A 25,899-nucleotide genomic window follows, 5' to 3' on the forward strand; every position below is an offset into this window, starting at 1 on the left:
CTTCAAACCTCCAAGACAGGTGCAAAAACCAAAATTTTTGGTTGATTGATGAATTTTTTAATTATTATGCTAGATTTAAGAGTCATCTACCATGTGAGCTTAAAACTTCAATAATATTAAAATTCTACATTTGGACCTTCATATTAAGGTCATCTTTATTTAACTATGCAATGATATTTATTTACTGTGGATAGGGACATTTTTGGCAAAAAAAAAAAGAAAAAAAAAAGAGTATTGCACTAAATATTACCAAGAGTCAATTGACTTAAGATGGCAAGAAGAAAGTTCATTTTGGAAAATAAGTAACAATGCATCATGTAAAAGGCATATGACAAGGTGCCTAGAGAAAAGATTTTCAAAATTACTACATTATATCTTAAACACAGATCATGGGGATAATGGAACATTATACAGAGCAGTGATGATGATGATGATGATGCTCAGCCTGTATATTCAGCCCACTACAGGGTAAAGGCCTCTCCCATTGCTGGAGGGTTGGTCTACTTCTCCCAAGAGAAGTAGACCCATTCTCCATCTTGGAAGAGTGTATATTTTCTTGGATGAATGAATGTGTGAAGGTGGAAGACAATCACAAACATCCATGCCTAGATGGGAGTCTAACCTGCTGCCTCTTAGCTGGAGAACAGATACTCTAACCACTTGGCTAACCAGGCCGGCATGGAGAGCAATACATAGTCTGTATTTGAGTTGTAAGTCAGAATTAAAGGAAACACGGGATGATGATTTGATGTTAAATCAGGTGTAAGACCAGAATGCACACTTTATGTGCTCTTATTCATCATCTATATGGATTGCATTATAAAAGAAAGTATCATTAAGACTGATATTAGAATCAGGTCAATGTAAAATATTAGAATCAGGTTTAAGATCAGGGTGCATTCTATTAAAAAAATGGCATTAAGCCTGATATTAGAATCAGAGATCAAACTTAGCTCTTTGCTTTATGCAGATGATGCATAAAGGATGCATATTTAGGCCAATGCATACACAAAAATTCTTACCACCACCCAACACAAAAACTAGGTGTCATAAGCACCCTTAAACACAGAGCTCTAACTATTTGTTCTAATGAACAGGCTCTAAACCAGGAATACAAGATCATCAACCAAACATTTATAAAAAATGGATACAGTAAAAAAACTATTCACAAGATCCTCCATAAAGATACCAGTAAGAACAAAAAAGATTTCAGGAATGCTATTGCCATTCCCTATGTTAGAGGCATTTCTGAAAAAATAGACAGAACACTATGCAAATACGACATTAAAACCACCTTTAAACTCCCAAATAAGTTAAGACACCTACTCAATTCTTCTAAAGATCCTCTTCCACACCTAGCCCACCCAGGGGTATACAAAATGCAATGCACGTGTAACATACCATATATAGGGGAAACAGGGCGAACTATCCCCATCAGACAAGACGAACACAAACGACACATTAAATACCTCCATTTTGGAAAATCTGGCCTTTCTGATCACGCACTCCAAACATACCACAGAATTGATTGGAAAAATACCAAGTCCCTACATCACATCAAAACCTGGTTTGAGAGAAAATTTAAAGAGTCATGTGAAATGCTCAAACACAACCCAAATCTCAACAAAAATGATGGCCTAACCATTTCAAGAATGTGGAGGACCCATCTGCAACCTGTATAACAACCTAAACTAGTCAGAAAAATCCCATCACAAGAAGACAACCTGGTGAAGTGTTTGTAACATTCAACAGCAATTGAAAGAAATCATATTATAACAATCATAACTATCCAGAAGAATATTAATACATGAGGACTTTAGCAGTTTATTGTAGTTGTATTTATTTATTTATTTTATTTTATTTTTTATTTATTTATTTATTTTTTAATCACTAGAGGTCAGGCTAGGGAAAAGGATTAATTAACTGCGTAGATTTAGTTTACCGGTATACAGGGCATGAGCATGTAGCTTGGTTCCTTATACACTTGTATTCTTCCGATGATGACCTCGATACAGGGGTCTAAATGTCAAGTTTTATTTTATTAGTAATTAATAAAATAATCTGTTTAACACGTGTGTGTTTTTGTGTCCGTAAATTTACAAAGATAAGTGCTGATCACCGTGTAACCTTAAAAGAAAGAAACAAATTAAAACTTGTTTTAATTTTTCTGATTCTAATGATTTTGGAGTTTTTAGACCCAATCTGATAAAGCAAATTTCTCAAAATGCTTTTACATTATTATAAAACAGCACTATTTTAATATTGGGATTTTAGAGCTCATAGTATCAGAGTAGCCTGCCTAAACACTATATTTTAAATTCAGAAGTTGGTGATGACTTTGTATATGAAACCTGGAGACTGAAATTATAAACAATGGTTACAAGCAGTTTTTTTTATATCTGACTCCCATACTTTAATACTGTGGATAACCTAAGGATTAGATAATCAGGGATCTTTGGTCTTGTGACTAAATATGGAATTTTCTCAGGCCTTCAGTAAGAGGATGCTGATATTACATTGGTACACTTCATCTTTCTTTTCAAAGACTTTTACAAACATCTGTGATCACAGTGCAATTTGGACTTGCATCCTTCTAATTGAAGGGTTGAAATGTTATTTACTCAAACCATCCAGATAGGGTATGCAGAAAGGAAAAGCTACAGTAGAAACTGGAAAAGGTAGGTTAGTTTTTTAGTAAAAAGATGACTTTGTTTGCAAAACACACACAAACTATCCAGAACAGGGTATGTGTGGGGGAGGGGATTAAGAGGGAGGAGAAGCTACAGCAGAACTGGAGAAAGGTAGGTTAGTTTTCTAGTAAAAAGCAGATGTCTTTTTTTTTTTTTTTGCAAAACACACTCACAACTCTAGTTTTTAATAAGAAAGCCACACCAATGACAAAATCAGTATCCTCTCTTCTTTACATTTCTCACTGTCTGACGATAAAAACCATGAAGAAGGAGGAGAGTTTTATCGTCTGGGAGACACCTTCTATTTCATTAATAAGGTTTCCAAAGGAATTTTGGAATTTTCACCTAATTTTGGGATATTTATCTTCTGTGATATGGCAAAATAGTTCGGTGGTACAAGGGATTTCCAAAAAGTAAGGTAACACATTTTTTCTCCTTAATAATGGTGAAAGGGAGTGAGATAAAACACAATGGACAGAGACCTGTTAATAATGCTCAAAAAGTCCACAATTTTTGATGGACTCAAAAAGTCCATCATCGAACACTTTCCCTCTGAATGAATTGGTGCTACTGTTAGCTTAGCTAATTCCAATTGAAAGATGGCTTCTACTATGCAAGTGTGATCCAAAATGGGTGTCTGTGAAGTTATATATTTTTTCAAGCAAAAGGGACTTCACCAAGTGACATTTATCACTTGAACTTATCACTCTGTATGGCAAAAAGGTGATGTCATAGAAGCAGGTGTATTTTTGGTGCAAGGAATTTAAAACAGAACGTAGTGACATTGAAGATTGACATCAGGCAGGCAAGCCTACATCAAACAAGACAAAAGATAACATTTCGTACATTATGAGGTCTGACACTGAAAAAATGAAATTGTGCTTGTATCTAAGTTTAAGGGAGATGATAAATCCTGTATTATTCTACATTGTGCTTGTATCTTTTTATTTAACAAATTGAGAAAATCAACTACGTTCTTCTTCAAAATAGTTCCCTTCTGAATTGACACACAGCTGCATATGATGCTGCCAACGTTCAAAGCAATTCTGCAGATCATTTTCTGAAAGACTGTTGAGGATCTCTGTCGTTTTTGTTTTCACGTCTTCTACCGACAAAAAATGGGTTCCTTTAGGCACCGACTTGATCTCTGGGAAGTGAGGGAGCCAGGTCTGGCAAATAGGATGGGTGCTCAAGCACAATGATGTTGTGATTAGCTAAAAACTGCTTCATAGACAAAGCATTGTGGACTGGCGCGTTGCCTTGGTGCAAAATCCAACCATTACTCCACAATTCTTCTCGTTTCCTTCTCACACGTTCATGCAGTTTCTTCAAGATAATTTACCATCTAGTTGCTGGGAACCCACTCTGCCATTACAATACCCTGGTTGGTGTTGTACCACCTTACCCCAGTCCTGAAGATACTTTCAGGTGCAAACTTTATTTGCTCACACTTGGATAAAGGATTAAACTAAATTTATTATACAATACCCTGGATATCGAAGAAAACAATCAACATGGCCTTCAAACAACTTGTGCATGCTTTTTTTGGTCTTGGAGACGTTGCTGACTGCCACTGCATTGATTGTTGCTTGGATTCCAGATTATATGTAAATATCCAAGTTTCATCACAAGTAATTACCGAATTCAACAAATCTGGTCCATCCTTAATACTTTGCAAAAGATCTAAACACAGTTCTTTGCAACATTCTTTTTGTTCATCTGACAACATTTTTGGAACCATTTTTGCACAAACCTTTTTCATGTTTAATTCTTTTGTTAAAATGCATCGAACACTTTCCCTGTGCAAATGAACTTTCTCAGCTACAGCTCGAACACCTAACCTTCTGTCTTTTTGAATCACATCTCGCAGTTTTTTAATGTTGCCACTGGTAACTGCTGTGCATGCGCGGCCTGGGTGATCATCATCTTTCACACTTTCTCTGCCTTCTGAAAAACGTTTGTGCCATTCAAAAACGCATGCATAAGACATGAACTCTTCACTGTAAGCCTCAGTCAATAATTGAAAAGTTTCGGTCTCAGATTTCTTCAGTTTCACAAGAAATTTGATGTTAACTCACTGTTCACTCTTGCACTCCAATAATTTCTGACCAAGGGTAAGAAAAGAGATACATTTGAACACACGTCTACTCGTACTGAGTAAAGTGATGGAGTCGAGCCTTGTCTCACAGTGGCAGGTTAGAACATGCTCTATAACCATCTTTGTCTCTCCCCTCCCACTCTCCGTTCCCAAGCTATAGGGTTAGTCTGTTTTTTTTGTGTCGGACCTCATAAGTGCATTATTCTTGAAGACTGGCAAGTGAAACTGCATGAAATTGCACAAGTGGTGAACTTAAGTAAGTGCACTTTTTACAAAATTGTTCACAATGTCCTTGGCTTTCGAAAGATCTACTGAGTGCCTTGACAATTGTCAGAGGAGCACAAGGCAATACGCATGGGGATGCTGCTGGAGAATCTGTTGCAATACAGCAACAAAAGTGAAGATTTCCTCACTCGCCCAGTCACAGGAGACAAAATGTTGTCATGGAGTCTTGTTTGCTCTACAGGGAAAGTTGGTGAACAAACAAGACTTGATGACCTGGAAACATCCACAATCTCCTGCGTGCAAAAAATTCAAAACTGCTCCCACTGTTCATCATGACCATAGTGTTCTGGGATCACCAAGGTGTTTAGTTGGTGGACTTCTTGCTGAAGGGAGGAACAATCAATTCAGAGTTTTACTGTGCAATGTTGGACAAACAAAATCGAGCTGGTGTGATTTTGGTGCATGACAATGCTATCTCACTGTACACACCACTCATGAGTGGTTGCACTGTGATCATTGGGAAACTCTGCCACATCCCCCCCCCCCAGCCTAGACTTAGCAGCTTTGGACTTCCATTTGTTCAGCCCCCTCAACAAACACCTTTCCAGAACGCGTTTCCTACAGATAAAGTTCATCAGGCAGTCCGATGTTGGTTACTGGGTATGGGTAGGACCGGGACATAGTATTTTTCTTGTATGTGCGATCAATGTTCGGCGCCTTTCCAAAAAAGTTTTTTTTGAATAAAGTGTGAATAAAACGAACAGGAAATGAAAAACAAATGAAAACCCCTGTACAGTATAATGTTACCTACAGATTAGTCCTGCTTATACAAATTTTTTCAAGTTATATAAATTTTCAAAATAATATAAAATAGTTGATTTATTCAAATATTCTTTACATTAATTTTGCATTAATAAATAAATTAATTGTGAAGATTCAATGAAAATAGATAAGATAATTTTACAAGAATGTTTCGCATTGGACTCGAGAGTTTGCTGATTATTTTATGTTGCTGACGCCGCCCTAACAGCCCACTAATATAATAGGCTCGAATGTCGAGAAGAATGAGTTATCAGTAGTAAGCCGACTTTTAGGGCCGGAACACATGCATCCGATCCGATTAAAATTAGGATATGGCCTTTACACGGAACTCAACAATTAATCATAAGTTGATTTATGATACATCAAAAAATAAAGAAGAACTATTTTACGTATATTTTCGTAAATTTTAATAAAAAATTACAGTGATATAATCGGATCCAGGATACAATTTCAGAATTTATTTGTTCCTTTACGGGAAATTCTGAAGGGGCTTGAACAGAAGACAACGTATTCATAATTATATGTACCATTCGTTGTTCGTTTAAACTCTTATCTCATATTTTTCACATATTTTAGGTGCCTTTTCTTCTGTGGTGCCTGTGTATATTGCACACACCACCAGCCAGGCCTGGGTATTATTATTATAATTATTTCGGGCTACTCCAGGGAGTCCTTAGACTCATCGAGGGAGGCCCTAAACTCCATGTCAACACAAATATTTGACATTCTCACAGTATCTATCATACCTTGCCTTGAACTCGCTCACTCTCATAGCACCCACAACAGACCCTGGCAGCTTATTCCACTCATTTACCACTCTAATAGTAAAGAACCTAGCTCTAACACCCCTGCTAACCACAATCTTGCCCCAGCTTCCATAGGTGTCCCCTAGTTCTCCCACCACCAGTCCTGATCTCAAAAATATCCTCTGAATTAATCTTATAGAATCCTTTTAGCAATTTGAATGTCTCAATCATATCTCTCCTTTTCCGCCTATCAACTAGTTTCTGCAACCCACAAATCTTCAACCTGTTCTCATATGGTTCATTCCATAGACCTGCTATCATCTTAGTTACTCGCCTCTGGATTCTTTCCACCTCCTCCCCATCAAGAAGGAACCGAGGTGACCAAATCTGGGCACAGTAGTCGAGATGAGGTCTTATCAGGACTCGGTACAGAGGTATAATAACTTGCTTGTCTCTGCTCGTCAAGGTATTTTTCAACAACCAAGTGAGTTGATGAGCTGTTTTAGCTACTTTTGCAATGTGCCCCCTAAACTTCATCTCCCTATCCACCAACACTCCCAAGTCCTCATCAATCTCTTGGAGTACAGTTCCACCAATGTGGTATACTGCTGCTAAACTTTTCACCCCAAAATGCATAACCTTACACTTTGTCACATTAAATTGACATCCATTCTCCTTAGCCCAGAACTCCAATCTATCTAAGTCATCCTGCAAGACTTTGACATCTTCTGCATTCACTATCGCCCTACCCAACTTTGCATCATCAGCGAACAAATGAACTGTTCCACTTAGATCCTTCCCTATATCGTTAATGAACAAATTAAACAGGAGTGGTCCAAGAACAGAACCCTGCGGCACACCACTAGTCACAGGCTGTCTTTTGGACTCCACTCTTGAATAAATTACTCTTTGATATCTCTCCATCAACCACCCACCTATCCATCTCACCAACCCTATATCCATTCCCATATGTAGTAGCTTACGGATTAGAATTCCATGTGGTATCCTGTCAAACGCTTTTGCCAGGTCCAGCAGTATCACCGTAAACCAATTTCCCTTATCCAGTTCTGCTGTCACCTTGTTATAAAACTTGAGCAAGTTACTGAGGCATGATCTACCCTTCACAAAGCCATGCTGTCCCCTGTACAGTATCTCATTTTCATCAATCCATTCCTGTATTTTTCCCTTGACTACTTTCTCCAAGACCTTGACAATGACTCCTGATATGCTGATCGGTCGGTAATTTGTCACCATAGTCTTGGATCCTCCTTTATGCAGTGAAACTATTTTCCCCTCTTTCCACGCCTTCAGGACTAAACCAGACCTGAGACTCAGATTAAACAACATGGTCAAGGGCACTGATAATTCCATAGCCGCTTCACGCAAGACCCGTGCCGGTATACCATCCAATCCCACAGATGTATTCAGATTAAGGTTCTGTAATAGACTGTTCACCTCCACTTCATTCATCACAATTCCCGTATAAACTAATGGTTCCTTCATTTTTTCAATGTCACCACCTGGATGATATACTTTTGCAAAGTGTGCGTTCAGTAACTCCACTATATCGACTGGTTCAGTGACCTCCTTACCATTGTCATTCCTTAAAATCATTTTGCCATGTACAGTTTTTTTCTTGCTTGCAGTATATTGAAAGAACTGTTTGGGATTCTCTTTTGCTTGCATAGCTAGTTTCCTTTCATAATCGGCTTTTGCTGTTTTTACCACACTCGTTACCCTTCTGGCCTGCACTTTATACCGTTCGTGTGCCTGCAGGTCACCCCTTTCTTTAAATTCCCTCCACGGTTGTTTCTTTTTTTGCAGCTCAAGCTTAATGGTGTTATTCATCCATTTAACCCCTGTTTGTTTTACTATTCGGACTTTAGGTATACAATCAGCCATAACCTCCTGTAAATGCTCCTTGACCACTTCCCATGCACTATCGACGTCCAGCCCTTGCAGTTGTACATGCCATGGCACTGATTCAAGCAATCTCCTAAGCTTGTCAAACTTGCCAGCACGGTAATTCCACATATACCCTGTCTTAGTCAAAAATTCCACACCTTTAGTCACCTCCCAGGTGGTGGCAATATGGTCATATTCATTACAGTCAAATTGTGAGATGCTATTACCAGGTCAAGCACTCTCACACCCCTAGTATTTTCAATTACATGCTGTCTCAGATAGTTATCCCTTAATAATTGAATAAAATCCATTTCCTTCCTTACATGTGTCCTATCCTCCTTCCAATCAATGTTATCATAGTTGAAATCCCCCATAATAATTACCCTCCTTCCACTCATTTCATCAATTTGTTTATGCATACTATCTCCACCATCTATTCCATCACCTGGTCTATAGCAGCACCCAACTGTATATTTTGTTCTGCCAGTCTCAATCTCACACCAAATAGCCTCAAATGAGCTCCTTTCACTATCCTACAATGCAACTTCAATTCTCCTTGGCTGCAGTTCATCAGCTATCATCAATAACACCCCCTTCCCTCATTTTATTCTCTCTGTCCCTCCTAAACACACTATAACCTACACATTCTATCCCACTAACTATATCATCTTCCGTCAGCCATGTTCTATTCCATCACCTGGTCTATAGCAGCACCCAACTGTATATTTTATTCTGCCAGTCTCAATCTCACACCAAATAGCCTCAAATGAGCTCCTTTCACTATCCTACAATACAACTTCAATTCTCCTTGGCTGCAGTTCATCAGCTATCATCAATAACACCCCTCCCCCATTTTATTCTCTCTGTCCCTCCTAAACACACTATAACCTACACATTCTATCCCACTAACTATATCATCTTCCGTCAGCCATGTTTCACTAATGCCAATAACCTGTGGCCAGGAAGAGCCAATCAAGGCCAAAAATTCTTCCTTCTTGTTCCTAATACTCCTGGCATTAGTATACATGAAATGCAGGTATTACCTGGTATTGATAAACTGATCTATCATTGGGATAAATGCATCAATAAATTTGGAGACTGTGGAAGTAGTGCATGTTCACTTATTTCTTGGTGTATAATTTCAACTTCCTATTATTAAACATCCTCAAGAAAAAAAAAAAAAATGTGTTACCTTACCCTACTTTTTGGAAATCCCTCATATGTTTGGCTTTTTTTTTTTTTTTTTTTTTGGCAGGTTTTATTTGTACTGAGAAGTTACAGATGCAGTAGGGTTGGTGATAGTCAGCAGTATGAAATAAAAAAGCCATTTTTTTTTTTTGTGTGTGTGTGTGTGTGTAGCATGCATAAACAGTATTACAGCGATACTGGCAAATAGTTTTATAAGCATTATTGGAATGGAAGTGTGTTTTCCTTAAGTTGAAGGAGACATTTAGTTAGCGGGATTTTTATCATGCAGTGTTAGATCACCACCATCTTGCTCTTACTGGAGGCCTAAAATTGCTTGAATGAAGTTCCATGTTTGAGTTTCTAGAGCAGGATGTCTGATTATGTAATACCCATTCCCTCCTCCAAGCAGTACTAATTGCTCTAGGTTTACAAATTTCACTGGATGGATTAGCATAAAAAAAAGAAGACAGTGTACTATTTTTATGTGACTCCTACCCACAAAAGGTTGTAAACCTATAATTGCATTAGTGTTGTAAGCAGATAAAGGTTTTTTAATTATTATAGTTTTAAAATTTTATTTATTTCATTTTTTAAATTATTTTTACATAATTCAGAAACCAAACATGGAATTTTTTTATTTTCATGTTACTTCAGGCTCCAGTAAGTGTAAGATCATTTCCAAAAATTTCACTGTTTCTAAAACATGCTTAGTCTTCTTAGTTGGTTAATTGGATAGCATATCTGTTCTCCGACCAACTGGGTGTTGGTTTGAATCCCACTGTAAGTGTGAATGTTTTTGAATGCTTTTAGGTGGGAAACAATTTTTATTACCCAGTATGAGATCATCATTCTGCTTGCTAGAAAATAATTCAAGTTTCGAATGGCTTGAAAAAATTTCATGTTTGTAGGTGGGGTAAGGTAGGGGTGGACTAGATTATTTATTCTGAACCTACCCATGGTATTAACAGAAATCTCTAATAGATTTACAGTCTTTTGTGATGGGATTCATATAAAAATACAGAATGCTGCATTATATTTGTTAAATGCAAATACAGTGAAAAAAAAGTGATATTTTGTGATTGTTCTTGAATCATTTTTAGTGTTTCAGTTTTGTGATATCTTGGTGAGAGGCAGTCTTTCTTTAGGAATCGTTGTATAAGCAGGCCTATTTCATTTTATCGGAAGTAAACCATTCTGTGGAATAGTGTACTCATGGTCATTGTAAAAATCTGTAATGAATGACAGATATTTTAACACAGTGAGGATGGTAGGATTTGAAGTGGCCTCCAACTTGAACACTCCTACTCATCTTCTGACCTGCTGACATTAGATGCCATCCTAGTTGGCTGAGAGAATAACATATATTCTATATTGTAGTTTATTTATGTCTTTGGTGGTAGATGATTTTCCTTGTTCAGTATGAAATTGCCATTGCTTATTGGTGGCATCTTGATAGCCCGAAAAGGACAGGGTTCCCAGATTTTATGTAATTGTTAGCATACCATTGATATTAATATGCTGTAGTTTTCCAGCCAACTTTTTTGCATCGAATTGTCATTAAAAAAAAAAAGCATGAAATGGTTGCCTCCACCTTTTATTCCAGTTTTATCAAGCTCATAATGGGAACATAAAGGACAATAAGATGTTTCCCAATGCAGTAAGGTAAGATTTGAAATGCAAGTGTTAACCACCTATATATCAAATCTTCCCTTCCCCATTTTGTATTAAAACAACTGTTATTCACAGTCATTTTCACAGTATTTATACATCATTTGCCCCACATGACCTACAATAAAACAAATCACTTATGCAACAATTCTCTGAAAAAAAAAAAGCTACCTGCTAACTATTTTAAAAATATAGAATCCCAACTGAGTTCAATTTAAGAACAACACAAAATACTGTCTTTCCTTTCAGCAGATTAGTGAATACATATTAAATTTGGGTGCTTAAGGGTCGAAGCTGTATAACTGAGAGAAGACCTCCACATAGCCTTTAAAGGAATGTGGAGAACCGACCAGAGCTTCTGACCTGATGTCCAATCCTCACCTTCTCATGGTGCACCCTGTTAGGTATCTACCTGGATACTGAACGAATGAGGATGGGCTGGCAATTTGGGATTTAGTTGACCAAATTTAAACCACAATATTAAATGAATGGTACAACATGATAGAATTTCATGCCAGCTGGGGCGTCGCCCGGTTAAACAAGGCCCCCGTTGTTTTCACCAGGGAACCAGGGCGAACAACTAAAAGTCAGCTACTGGAACAAATCTGAAAACAAACCCCAACTCAACATCACCAGAGTTAAAGATCGGTACTAACAACATAAGAAGCCTGAATGGCAAAGAAATGGAGCTAGCTGAGGAATTAGATAAGTACCAGATCGACATAATAGGTGACTGAAACAAAAAAGACAAAAACTGGTGAGATCTTTCTGAGCAATAAATACAAAATGTTATATTCAGGCAATGACAATCATGCAAAAGAAGGAGTAGCCATAGTATTCAACACTAAATACGAGGCTAATCATCTTGAATGGCAGGCAATTTCAAGTAGAGTGATGTGGACAAATATAAACAGGCAGCTGGAGTAGATGATATTAGACCAGAAATGCTCAAGTATGGAGGTATAAAAGTTTTACAGTGGCTACACTGCATAGTTCAGAGCACTGGACAGAAGGATGAATTCCAGATGATTGGAGTAGAGCTCTCATAGTACCCATATATAAAAAGGGAAATAAAACTGATTGTGAGAATTACAGAGGTATCTCCCTACTGAGTGTTCCTGGCAAGATTTATGCAAGTATACTTGAGAAACGGTTGAGAAGGATTGTTGAAAAGAAGCTTGGTGAGGAACAAGCTGGATTCAGGCCAAATAGAGGCTGTCAGGATCAGATATTCACTTTACGACAAATAGTTGAAAAGTCATGGGAATATAACAAAGATCTGTATTTAAGTTTTGTAGTTCTGGAAAAAGCATATGACAAGGTGCCAAGAGAGAAGCTATTCAAAATGCTACAGTTGTATGATGTCACTGGATCATTATATCAAGCAATACTTAGTCTTTATTTGAGCTGTAAGTCAGCAGTTAGAATTGAAGGAAGTAATGGTTTAATGTTAAACCATTAAACCATTTTAGGGAAATGGTATAATGTTAAATCTGGTGTCAGACAAGAATGTACATAATCACTTCTGTTATTTATTATCTATATGGATTACATTATGAAGGAAAGTGGTATTAAACCTGATATCAAAATTGGAGATGTTAATGTCAGCTCCTTGCTTTGTGTGGATGATGTTATACTTCTGAATAAATCTGCTACAAGTCTGCAAGATTCCCTGACTATGAATAACTGTTGTGATAGATATGGTATGTAGGTCAGCAATAACAAGACAAAGATAATGAAAATAGGCAGAAGCATTGAAAATATCAGCTGCATTGTGAATGGAGAACCAAAAGAACAAGTAAAACGTTTCAGCTACTTGGCACGATTTTTAGTGAAGATGGTAAATTAAATATGGAAATAGATAACAGAATCAACAAAGCTGGTATGGTAGGAAGTCAACTGAATAAATTTATATGGAATAAGAGAGAAATTAGTAAAAACACTAAATTAGCTGTATACAAGACAGTGTTCAAACCAATTTTAACTTATGGATCTGAGAACTGGGTCAGAAGTAAAACACTTGACCAAAGACTAGAGACCAGAGATATGAGAGTCCTGAGAAAGATTAGGGATGTGAATAGATGACATCAATGGCAATATCATATTAAAAACGAGGATATTAGGGAAAAAACTTGACATTGTCAGCATCCAGGAATGCGTTAGCAGAACTAATCTCAGGTGGTATGATCACTTAAACAGAATGATGGGCGAGGAAAGATTAGCAAAACAAGTGTTCTCTGCCAGGTTGGCAGGAAAACGACCCAGAGGAAGACCAAGATGCAGGTGGATTGATACAGTAAAAAGTGCCTTAGAAGATTGAAATATAAGATCTGACAATGTTGTAGCTTTGATAGGTAACAGATTGATTTGGTGGAAAATTGTAGGTAGGAAGTTAGTAAAGATGTAAATTTTTCATGTAGTACTATGATATCCTGTACACCCCTTGAGGGTAAATGTCAGGAATTTGATGCTGAAGAAGATATTAAATTTGAACCACCAAGTATATAATAATTTTTCTCATCTAAGACAGCCTTCAAGAACTGCTTTCTGCATCTTGACAAAATAAGAAAAACATTAAACAATAAATTACATGATAACCACAGTAATTAACTTTAATGAAATGAAAATACAGATATTTGTACTGAAAATAACCGTACATCATTAGTGTGTAGAATCAAGCAAATCAAAGGAAAGGGAATACAAAGTACATACGGCAGTCAGTGTTTTACCAATTAAAAACTGTTGCTGCATGCTAGAAATTAATATTAATAAATAATATTATTAAAATTCATTCCCAACCCTCTCGTTGGTTTCGTTGTGTCTTTCAAATATATTTGCTATTTGGCATCATTCTGAAAATGAACTTTCCTACAACAGATCACTGGCTTCACTTATGCATTCAGTTCACCATGGAAAAAGAAAAAGCTGGTAGTTTTACCATTCTTGGACATCCTTCTTACACACAAAGTGTCAAAAAATCGGTCTTATCAAGTCTTTAATTAATAAAGCACCTAAGGTGTGCTCCTTTCTTCAAGCATACAACACTATCAAAACATTAATGGAATTTAATGTTACAACCCTAGTCAAATCCAGCAGATAATCGACTCCTATGTTCCAACACCTTAGGATTTTTCAACAGACTGCAAGGTTCCAATCACTTATATTTCTGGTATCTTGAAACCGATTTGTAGAATTTTGAATAATTATCACCTCATTCCCACATATTTTCCGATCAACAAAATTTCTCATCTCTTGCCATCCACAAAAGACACCTCTTTTGTAGATGGCAAGAGATGACTGGCACCTTTATCATTCGCTGGTGTTTACCAGATTCCGTGGGAATGTAATCTAACATAGTATACACTTTGCTTCACTGTATATAGAAAACATATGCACACATGCAGATACATTCACAAACTCTCCCACCACCTCTCTCAGCAATATGGCATTATTAAAACTCTGACCAAGAGAGCCCACAATCTTTGTTCCAGTGGAACTGCCCTTACAACTGAGCTTAACCACATGCACAACATGTTCCTCTCCAATAGCTACAGCAATCACAGTATTAAAAAAATAATTAGTTCCTCCCCCATTCCCCAGTCTTCTCTTCAGAAAGAGTTTAGAAATGCCATCGCCTTACCCTACATCTGTGGCACATCGGAAAAAATAGCCAAGATTTTAAAAAAGTACAACCTACACACAGTATTTAAAGCCTCACTGCAAACTTGCTACCCTTATCCATTCTACAAAAGATCAGCTCCCTCCTCTCTCAGTGCCTGGAGTTTATAAAGTACCCTGTTCCTGTAAGCTGGTGTACTTTGGACAGACAGGCAGATCAGCAACCATCCGCCTAGAGGAACACAAGTCATATATCTGCAACCACGACTATGGTCAGTCAGGCCTGGCTGAACATGTCTTGGATACAACCTACAGGATCTCATGTAAATAAAACCACCAAGCTCCACCACAGCAAATTCAAAAAAGAGACTATTTTAGAATCTGCAGCAGCTCTCAGGTACCAACCAAATCTAAACAAATACTGTTGCATTAAGCTTCCTAAGATTTGTGAAACACTTATCATCAGAGATCCCACCTTACATTCCAGGCTGCCTACAACTGCCCATAGGACTTTAGAGTTGCCCACGTGGTTGGCTTAGTATTGTGTGTTATTTGTGTATATGTTACATTAGTTTTTTTGTAATCCCTGAAGATGTCTCAGTGATTGAGACATCTGAAATATAAATTCTGTTTTAATCCTGTGAGTTCTTTATACAATCCATTAGGCCTTCAACATGTGGTAATCTAATCCTACTTTGTGCAACAGGCCAATCTGTGGAAAAAAGAATTAATGAACATCAGTATTATATTGAATACATGAAACCTCAAAAGTCTGGTCTGGCACAACATAGTATTGACACTAAACACAGTATCCAGTGGGATGAAACTCGTCTTCTCCATAGAAGCAGGTTTAAATATGAATGCCTTTTCAAAGAAAGTTGCAAAGCCTTTTTACATTGGTCAAATCTGAATCGGAATGATTGTCTCTCTCTCTCCCAAAAGTTTTGGCGATTCTTATCTTATGTAATCATCAAAAATAATTTTTAATAATATTTTTAATAATATTATTTATTAATATCAATTTCTAGCACATGGCAACAGTTTTTAATTTGGTAAACCACCGACTGTTGTATGTACTTTGTATTTCTGTTCCTTTGATTTGCTTATTTCTACACACTGATGATCTACTGTTATTTCAGTACGAAATATCTGTACTTTCATTTCATTAAAGTTAATTACTGTGGTTATCATGTAATTTATTGTTTATAGTCATGCTGCAGGTACCTTTAAAGATTAGAAAAAGAAATGCTGCTGCCATTGCAACAGTGTAATTTTAAAAAAAAAAAAAAAAGGTTTGCAGAATGGCTGCAGTAGTCTTCATTCTGGCTCTACAAAGAGCATTTGTTTATCATGCTACTGAATACTACTGCGATTACAGCATCTTCTCTATTCCCCAATACTGAAAAACAAAAATTTGATCAAAAATCAGACTATAGAACTAACCTGCAATGTCATAGAAGAAAACACATAGTCCAAAATAAACCAAGCTACATTAATAGTCCAATCCAGTGCATAAATTCCATATCAAATGCTCTCTCTCTCTCTCTCTCTCTATATATATATATATATATATATTGCCCATCTAGCACATATTCAAAATGAAATTCATGATCCTCTTTTAAACAGCAGAACAGTAATTCTCCCTCTTCTTCTTCTTTTTTTTTTTTTTCCTCCAGTGAGATAAACTGTTATCAAAATTACACCCCAACATTCATGAGTAGGAACAAGGAATATGACCACTCTCTTCTTTCTATTTCTCCAATGCTTCAGTGATAGCCAATCTGTATGAAAAAGCCTGTTTACTTTTACTTAAGAGAGGGGGGGGGGGGATTTGCTTTCCGGTTTTTTATCTTAGCCCCCACCACCACTTTTCCCACATTTCTTATTCTTCCTTCCTATCTTTGTTAAATTTTTTCTATCCCTAGAAGAAACAAACCTTTTATCCCTTTTATATATTCAGGATGCCTTCCAGCCAACAGAAATTTAAAATGCTGAAATTTTAAAATACTGTATTTGAACAGGCTGCTCTAATACTATTTGCTTCATCATTCCAGAATAATTTAGTGCAAGTTGACATATATGTTTTATATATACATACTCACATGCACATCAGTAAATATAACTAGTTTTAACTCCATAATAACTAAGACTTCAAACTGTATTTAAAAAAAAAAAAAAATGGTATTACCTTGTAGTAACTAGTATAGAAATCTGAAGACCTTTATTTGTACTGATATTCAAAATATGTGATAGAGAAGAGTGTTGAAATCTCAATGTTTAATCTTTTATTCAAAATACAGGAATGCCAGAAAATATTGTTCATTTTTGCATGAAATGCTACCGTGACATTTAGAATTTTCTTCCTTTTGAAAATCTCATTTGAAGAACAATATTTTGGATAGTGGTCTACATTGCTGTACCCCTAAGTGATATTTATTTTTCTTGGCTCACCTCATGTTTATAAAATATTGCTTGCAAGGTTCAAATTCAGATCTGGAATAGAATTTCTGTAAAATACCTACCTATCTTGGTCCCTAATTTGTACAAATCATCCTTGTTTTTGCATAAAACTGCAGCCATCACATTAACAAATGAATCTTTTAGTAAAGATAAAAGCCAAAAAGGGCTAGTTTTCTGGCACCTTAATATAGAAAATAAGGGGATATAACATCCTTTGTTGTTTTATAGCCAGTAAGCTATAAAATGAATCTATAAAATGAATCTTTTAACATTGTTTGCATCAATAATCAGTACACTTATGTATATCAGTAAATACTAGGAAATGTATCTCAGATGTGGGTTTTTGTCATCACTTTGCTTTGGGTTTAAAAAAAAGTCTTTATATTTCAGTACTCAGTTATTACTAGGTAATGCTGATTTGCAAGCAATGCAATTTGGAGCTTCTAGTTTTTAGTAGTCAGAACTAGTTATAATGAATTTACAGTTCTTATACACATAATCAGGGCTTCTCTCTTGTTTAGTAATAATAATCTTTATAGAGTTACAGATTGTATACAACTAAATATATTCCATGCTTAATAATAAATATATCAAGAGATATATTCATTTCATTAAATATGCGGTTTGTGCAAAAGATCAAATAAAAGAAGAAACTAAAATACAGATGTTAAAGACAATAAATAATACTTTTTTAATTATAAATTACTTCATTTTTATAACCCTAGTTTTTCCTGCAGAAAGGACTGCAGTCTCATCAGAAAAGTAAGACAAAGAATAGTTATCATGATTTGGTTGAACTTGATAATGTAGATCTGGTGGCTAATATTGATGCCTTCGAATGCCCAATATGTTTTATGGATATTTCAAAGGGAGATGGTGCAGTTTTGCAAGAATGCCTCCATTCATTTTGCAAGTATGTTAAGCATAATTTAGTATATGTGTGGGCTGTTTGAACTGTAAATATAGTCTGGTAAAATGTTTATAAACTGTCTAAATTTATAGTCTAGTGATAGCTTTTTTTTTTTACAGTAGCATTTACTTTTAAGAGCTAAATTTATAAATTTATTTACAATTATAAGAAAAAATTAGTTATTTTCTCCTGAAAAAAAAAATACACATAGCAAAACAAACAAAAAAATAGGCTTTTAATTTAAAAACTAACTATTCCTCATCATTTTGGGAAATGGAATGCTTTAGAGATCCATTGTAACCAATGATTCATTAGTAGTTTTTTATTAACACTATTCTTCCATATCTAACTTGATCTGCCCTTAGTCCTCTGTCCATAAGGGAGTTCTAACCACCTCAGTCTATATATGGCACCTCCTGATCTCTCTCCTATTATTGGTTTACATAGATGTTTAGCTATTCTTTGATTGCCTACTCTATAGAAATGGCATCACCTTAGATTATTTGCTTACATATTCACAGATAGTAAAAATATCCAAGAATCACACATTATTAAAACATTAGCTGAGTGGAAGTGCTGCTTGCATCCTCTGCACTAAGTCGCTTGAAGGAGTTCAAGTCTAGTCGCTGACTGGAGGAACTTTTTCTAAGCCTTTTTTCAACTGGTTCTCAAGTTAGTTGATCTCTGGCATGGGCAAGCAGGTTTTTTCTACAGGAAACTCAAGTTTTTCATCCTGTAAACTCAAGAAAATCGACCATAGAACCCACATTATTTCAGCCAGTAACATATCCTGTTAGAGATGGCAGCACTTGTTTGCCAGTCTCTTCATCGATGGCTGCATATAATTAGTGATAGACATGGGCCAGCTACCAGTGGAGATTGAACTGCCCACTCAGTCTCCAAAAGCTAGATAGGATTTAAAAGCCTGCCTACTCCCTATAAGGGAATAAAAAGGTGTTAGCTTATTATATTATTATTTTATTAATATCTAAAGCAGATTTAAAAATTTGCAATCTGAGGAACATTGACTACTTCTTCCTCTCATTTGGTAATAGAGTAGGGTCTTGTTTAATTGGCAGTGTTTTGAATAATGCATAGAATTCCAGAACAGTAAGCAGTATTTTTCACCAAGAGAGGTGAAGCAGAAATTATAATCATTTATTTTTTCAAAGCAATGAGATTTTTCATTTCTTTTATTCATATGATTTTGTATTTTTGATTTTCATGTATTCTGCTTTCAGTGCATGTGCAGTACATAGGTGGGCTGAAAAGTAATATCTGTTTTGAATAAAATCAGAAATATTTAAGATATAAGATACTCTAATATCTGCATATTTCTCTAATATTAGAGAATTTTAGTTGCCTACACTCAGATCTTGACATTTGAACTTGTCATTATAATCATCAGTTTCCTGATATATATACCCTCAAGGGGTGTACAGGATAATATGTGAGTACATGTTGATTAAGTTTATGTTATTATTAATTCTCAAATAACAGTCATCCTCCAAAGTAGTCTATTACTTATCGACACTTTAGTATTCAAGGGCAATCCTTACTGAATAACATTAAGACCTATGTCCACATAGATCTTAGTTTTCCTCTGGGTCTTTTTTCGTATCATCTGTTTTTTTAAATATTCTTCTCCTATTCTGTTTAAGTGACCAAACCATTTTAGATGAGATCTGCTTGCACATTCTTAAATGCTAACAATGTTAAGTCATCATCATCATTAAATTTCTGATATATATTCTCAGAGGAATGTATAGGATATTATGATAGTGCTAAATGAAAAACTTACATCACTACTAACTTCCTATTGACAGTTTTCTTCCAAATGAATCTGTTATCTGTCAAGATCCCAATATTATCAGATCTTATATTTCTCTCTTTTTACTATATCATCCACATAGATCTTAGTTTTCCTCTGGGTCTTTTTTCGTATCATCTGTTTTGTTAAATATTCTTCTCCCATTCTGTTTAAGTGACCAAACCATTTTAGATGAGATCTGCTTGCACATTCTTAAATGCTAACAATGTTAAGTCATCATCATCATTAAATTTCTGATATATATTCTCAGAGGAATGTATAGGATATTATGATAGTGCTAAATGAAAAACTTACATCACTACTAACTTCCTATTGACAGTTTTCTTCCAAATGAATCTGTTATCTGTCAAGATCCCAATATTATCAGATCTTATATTTCTCTCTTTTTACTATATCATCCACATATATCTTGGTTTTCCTCTAGGTCTTTTTCTTACCATTCAGCAAGTGTTCTTTTATGAAAAGAACACTTGTTTTTCTAACCTTTCCTCCCTCATTCTGTTTAAAGTCTTCTAACACATTTCTGAATTCTAACAATGTCAAGTTCTTTCCTAATATCCTTATTTTAAATATTATATCACCACTGATTTGCCTGTAAAAATATGCTCATCTTTAATTCTTTTCAAAGTTTCTTACATTTTGTTCTTTTCAATGCAATATTCATTTTTCTCTTACTTAAAAGAAAGTGATAATGACTTTTAATTTCAAATCCTCTGTATATTCATGTATCCTGAATCAGCATGATTCGGGATACATGAATTGCCTGAAGATATCACTATCAACAATGATACATTCAGTGAGACTTCTTATTTCTAGTCTTTTCTTCATGTGATCTTGTGCATATCTTTATTATTATTATTATTACCCCAAGACCTCATGGAGTCAAAGACTTATCTGGGAAATAGGCACAAATAAGTTTCATTGTCCATTTCCCCATTTTAAAGTTTGCTCATGTATCTCTGCTTGAAATTACAGTTATGTTTAGCTTTGAATGCTGTCACTACTCATTTCTTTCCTTGATTATTATTGCCTGAATATAGCATCTCCTATATTTATTATTATTATTATTTTTTATTTCACCTGTTTTATTATTTGTCTTGGTAATACCAAGTGCATCCATGGGATAGTTTTTCAGATCTTCCTGGAATTGATTTTGCACTGTTTGCCTTGTTCCTTGGGGGCTTTGTTTAAACCAGGTGATGCTCCACCTGGCATGAAATATTGTTATATTTTACCATCAGGTTTATTTCTAGTTTAAGCCAAGAGAGAGTACACTTTGGTGGTCTAACTCCCAAATTTCCAGCTCATTTTTGCTTCTTCAGTGTCCAGTGGATATCTACTAACAGTACACACCATGTGAAGATCAGGATTGGATATTAGATCAGAAGTTGCCATCAGTTCTCCACATTCGTGAAAGACTATGTCGAGGTCTCCTTCCAGTTATCTGGATTTGACCCTTAAATGATCCCTTTTTGAACCGGTCTTTGAGTTTTTTTTTTAAATTCTTGACCACTATTAAGTGATGTTTTTGGGAACTAAATGACATGATTATCTAATGAAACATAGAAATTTTTTGTTCAATCTAGTGAGTGTTTAGCATTATCTCCATGTAAGGACATTATTTTGATGTAAGGTTATGTCTGATGATTTCAAGCCACATTTTTTTTTTTTTTTTTTTGGTTTCACAGTACGCATTGATAACACACATTTTATAACACAGTACTCATTGATAACCACCATCCTGCTTATTGGAAACCTTAAGTAGCTTGAAAAAGTTCAATGTTTGAAATCTGCTCTAGAAATCAAACATTGAACTTTTTCAAGCTACTTAAGGTTTCCAATAAGCAGGATGGTGGTCTCATACTTGGCATTTCCTGCCATATTCATCTTCTGCCTAAAGACAATCATGACATCTATGCCCATGGTAGGATTCAAACCTGCACCCTGTTGGTTGGAGAGAAGATACACTAGCCACTCAGCCAACCAGGCTGGCATATTCATCCAGTTTAAATAAATAAAAAAAAGCAAATTCGAAAAAGGGGTTTAAAATATCTGCAATAAAACTACTGTCACATTGTCCTTTAGTCCTCTCTGAAACAACAGAGGTCATTACCAGTGAACTATTTCAGTATTGGAGTTCACTAATAAATAATTGACAACACAACTAGTATAGATTCTGACACTCCAGATCCATGACTGCTAGTCTGTATTGTGCCTATTCGGATACTTCCCATATGGAATGGCCTGGAGAAACCAATGCTGGTACTCTTGATATTTCCAGAACATTTGGTTGGTTAGGCTTCAAAGCCTCCTCAGCAAATAGCCATTCTTTGATCTATTCTCCACTCTGTAGTTGAGTTTCCAGTTTTCTCTCTGATCATTCACTACATATTATGATGGATGTCTTCCTCTCTTTGAGCTTCTTCTCTAATGCCACCTACTTGTTAATGTCATATATACCTGTTATACATGACTGACCCTATCTTGCTGACCAATAACCCTATCCATAGTTTTGCTATAACAGGACAACTGATCCCTGTACCCCAGAGATCAGTCCTTAGACCATTGTTTAATCTATACATTAATAATATTACGTAGAGATCTAACAGGAGATGTTCAATTGTTTGCTGATGATGCAAAGGTTGGGAACAACAATCAGGGATGCTACTGATATCCAGCACTTACAGAATGATATGACTAAGCTGAAAATTTGGGCAAATGATAATGGCTGTCAGTTCAGTGTTAGTAAGTATAAAGTTATGCCGGCACAATAAGATTTCCAGCAGAATTTTATATTAGTGGGGTTATGCTATAAGAAGCTGATGAAACTAGGGAGCTTGGTGTTATGGTGGATACCAATTAGAAGTCCAAAGGTCACATAGCAAAGATTGCATCTCAGAAGATAATTGTGATGTTGAAACGAATCTTGACATGTAAGGATTTGATAGTCATTTTGCCTCTTTAAAGGTCTTGATAAGACTGCACTTTAACTACTGCAGATATTGTCTCCGGTTCCAAGAAATAAAGAAGCTGTGGAAAGAGTACGAAGAAGAGTTACAAAGATTATATCAGGATTATGGAATGTAGCTTATAAGGACAGATTGAGAGCATGTGAACTAAAGACTGTGGTTAACAGGAGAAAGAGGAGTGATATGATAGAGGTCTATAAACTTTTGAATGGGAGTTATAGGATGTTGTCTGATGAAATATTTTGTTATGTGGAAGGTGGGGAGAGAACATGGGGGCATCCATGAAAGTTTTAAGTTTGTTCACAGTCAAGAAAGGGATAAGAGCTAGATTTTTCTCTCGCATATCATTGAGTGAGGAGAATAGTTTGTCTCTTGAAGTGGTTGAGTGCATCTAGTGTGAATGAGTTTAAGGGAAAGTATGACAGCTAGTTTGAACAATGTGTAGTATTCAGGGAATCAGGGACTCAGATAATAATAATAATAATAGTACACTCCATGTCTCCTACTCATTTGACAATCCTTGCATTAAGCAAACATCCCAATCTTCAAGATCTTTCAAAACAGTATCTTAAATACAGACCATTGTGTCATTCTTCAATCAAGTGAAAACAGCTCTAGTCACCTTTAGCGATACCAAACTATAGTTGTTGTTTTTTTTCCTTTTTCTGTCCCAAAAGGATGTGAATTCGTCTTCCCTTAATTTTGATAACACACAAATCAGTAGACAGAATCAAACTTCTCTCCATAGACAGGTAAAGTCTAGAGGTAAGTCTAGACTTTCCTGTCATAAACTTATCATTAGCTTCTTCAGCTTCAAAGTACTGGGTCCTTTTTCATTCAAAATACTATTTGTGACCTTCAAGACTTACACTTTATAGATCTCCTCAGCCTTAGAGTATTGTTCTTATGTTTGGGTTGGTACACCAAAAACCATCTTAAAAATTCATAATGCCCTCTGAGCTGTTATTACATGAAAAATCTGGTTCAGTCTTATGTCTTTGTTTTACTGCTACTTACTTTCATGGATATCATTCCACTGAACTATCATTCCTCTGCTTTCCACTAAGCCTGTTAAAATATGAGTAACAGCTAGGGTGACCAACTTCTGAACAAGAAAATAAGGGAGATTGGGTCACGACAAATTTTAGCGAAATTTTTGGGATGTGAATCCTATATTAATTGATAGAATGATTTATATTTAAAATATACAAATAACAATTTAAATTATAGCATATCAAAATATTTAATATAATTTTAAACATTTATACTTACAATTAAAATATCCATACTTCTTAGATTAAACTTATTTATATTTATCAACAGATGCAGCAGCAGCTTTGATTTTCTTGTCTCCTTGTGCAAACTGCAAAAACTCTTTACAATCATAATCAAAATTGATCACTACCATTAGTTCTAATTTAATTAATTCTAAGCTACTTTGATTTCTCTGATCTGTCCATTTATTGATCATCATTGAACAATAAATGGACAGATAAATGGACTCACACTGAGAGAATATTGTTCAACATTCTTTCAGTGTGGGCATTTGAGCCTGGAATACTTAACACAAAGCCTAAAATTTTACCTAGATTTGGAACATTGATTTTCTTGTTATTTAATTCAGTAAATTTATTCACCCACTTTTGTTCAGTACTTCCTGATTTCACCATATTCACAACACTCACTCACTACAAAACTCTTCATACAGATTATCTTCATTTACAATATCAATATGAAATTGTTGAACAGTGGCTTGCAAATGCCTGAAAGAAAGTTCACTGTCCAAATTTAGGGGCACAAGATGGGATTTGCATCAGATAAATCAAAAATCTTGGAAATGTACTCATACAATTCAGTAAAAACTAACAAAATCATCTTTAATTTTTTTTTGTAGGGCTGGAGTCATACAGTTTAAAATTTTTTCAGTGGCATTAGCAAAAAACCCTCTGTTGAATTTTACTACCTAAACATTGCATTGTACTGTAGCATTCAATGATACTAAGATCTGCAGTGTCAAGGGATTTGGCAGCTTGAACAAGTATAGCACCAATGCTAGAAAAATATTAAGGTATACTTCAACAACACACTCTTTTTCTGGATCCTCATCAGTGAATTGTTTTTTCAAGATTGTTGGACAGTCGTTGACACTTTTAAAATAACTCTTAATACGTAACCAGTTCTTTATTAACCTATCTACAACTGTTGTCAAAGAAAGCCACCGAGTAGGAACATGACGAAGAATTTCAGACCATTCTGCTTCAAGAAAATCAAAGAATGATTTTAATTCTTCTCTTCTTTTTGCAGATACTGCAAAGTGTCCATAAATTTTTAAAACTATCATTTCAATATCAATATCCAATCCATCAGAGGCATGTTTGGTTGCATTATGCAAAATATGATTGCAGCAGTTTGCTTTAACCATGTTTTCATTGTCTTCTGCGAGCAGCTTCATTACAGAATTATGTTTCCCGTGATTCCCGTGTCCATTATCTGCACAATATGAAGTAACATTTTTTACATCTAAATTGTGCTCATCAAGGGAAGATTTTATCATGCTATGAACGGTGTTAGCTGTCTCATCAGCTTGCTCAATGAAGTCCAGGAGCCTGTTTTTATGCCACTTAGAGGGTCAAAATATCTCACCACTAGAGGAAACATCTTTCTCACCTGCAGTGTTGTTTAAGTCTTCTTATCTTTTTCTCTCCGTTTCTGTCCTTCAGTGCTAGAATGTCACAATTAGCTTTGTGAACGTTGGATGGCACAGGTTTT

At 35.6% G+C, this 25,899-nt stretch overlaps 1 protein-coding gene across 8 annotated transcripts in view; it reads left to right on the forward strand.

Annotated features, from left to right (window-relative positions):
* The window catches only part of LOC150103650 (uncharacterized), a 374,591-nt gene that overhangs the window by 200,691 nt on the left and 148,001 nt on the right, over window positions 1-25,899 (forward strand). For 4 of the 8 annotated variants that reach the window (XR_016548860.1, XR_016548859.1, XM_090398370.1 and 1 more), the window contains exon 11: window positions 18,146-18,333. The exons of 3 other annotated variants lie outside the window; for them this stretch is intronic. Coding sequence is in view for 3 of the 5 variants with exons in the window: in XM_090398370.1 (XP_090254496.1) it covers window positions 18,146-18,333 (188 nt within the window). In the remaining 2 variants the exon portion in view is untranslated. The remainder of the gene's footprint in view (window positions 1-18,145; window positions 18,334-25,899) is intronic. One more of the 8 variants, XM_090398371.1, reaches the window with a different exon arrangement.

Source organism: Typopeltis vanoorti, chromosome 9 (genome assembly GCF_054136105.1).
Source record: "Typopeltis vanoorti isolate ZY-2024b chromosome 9, IOZ_Tvanoo_1.0, whole genome shotgun sequence".
Classification (NCBI taxonomy): domain Eukaryota; kingdom Metazoa; phylum Arthropoda; class Arachnida; order Uropygi; family Thelyphonidae; genus Typopeltis; species Typopeltis vanoorti.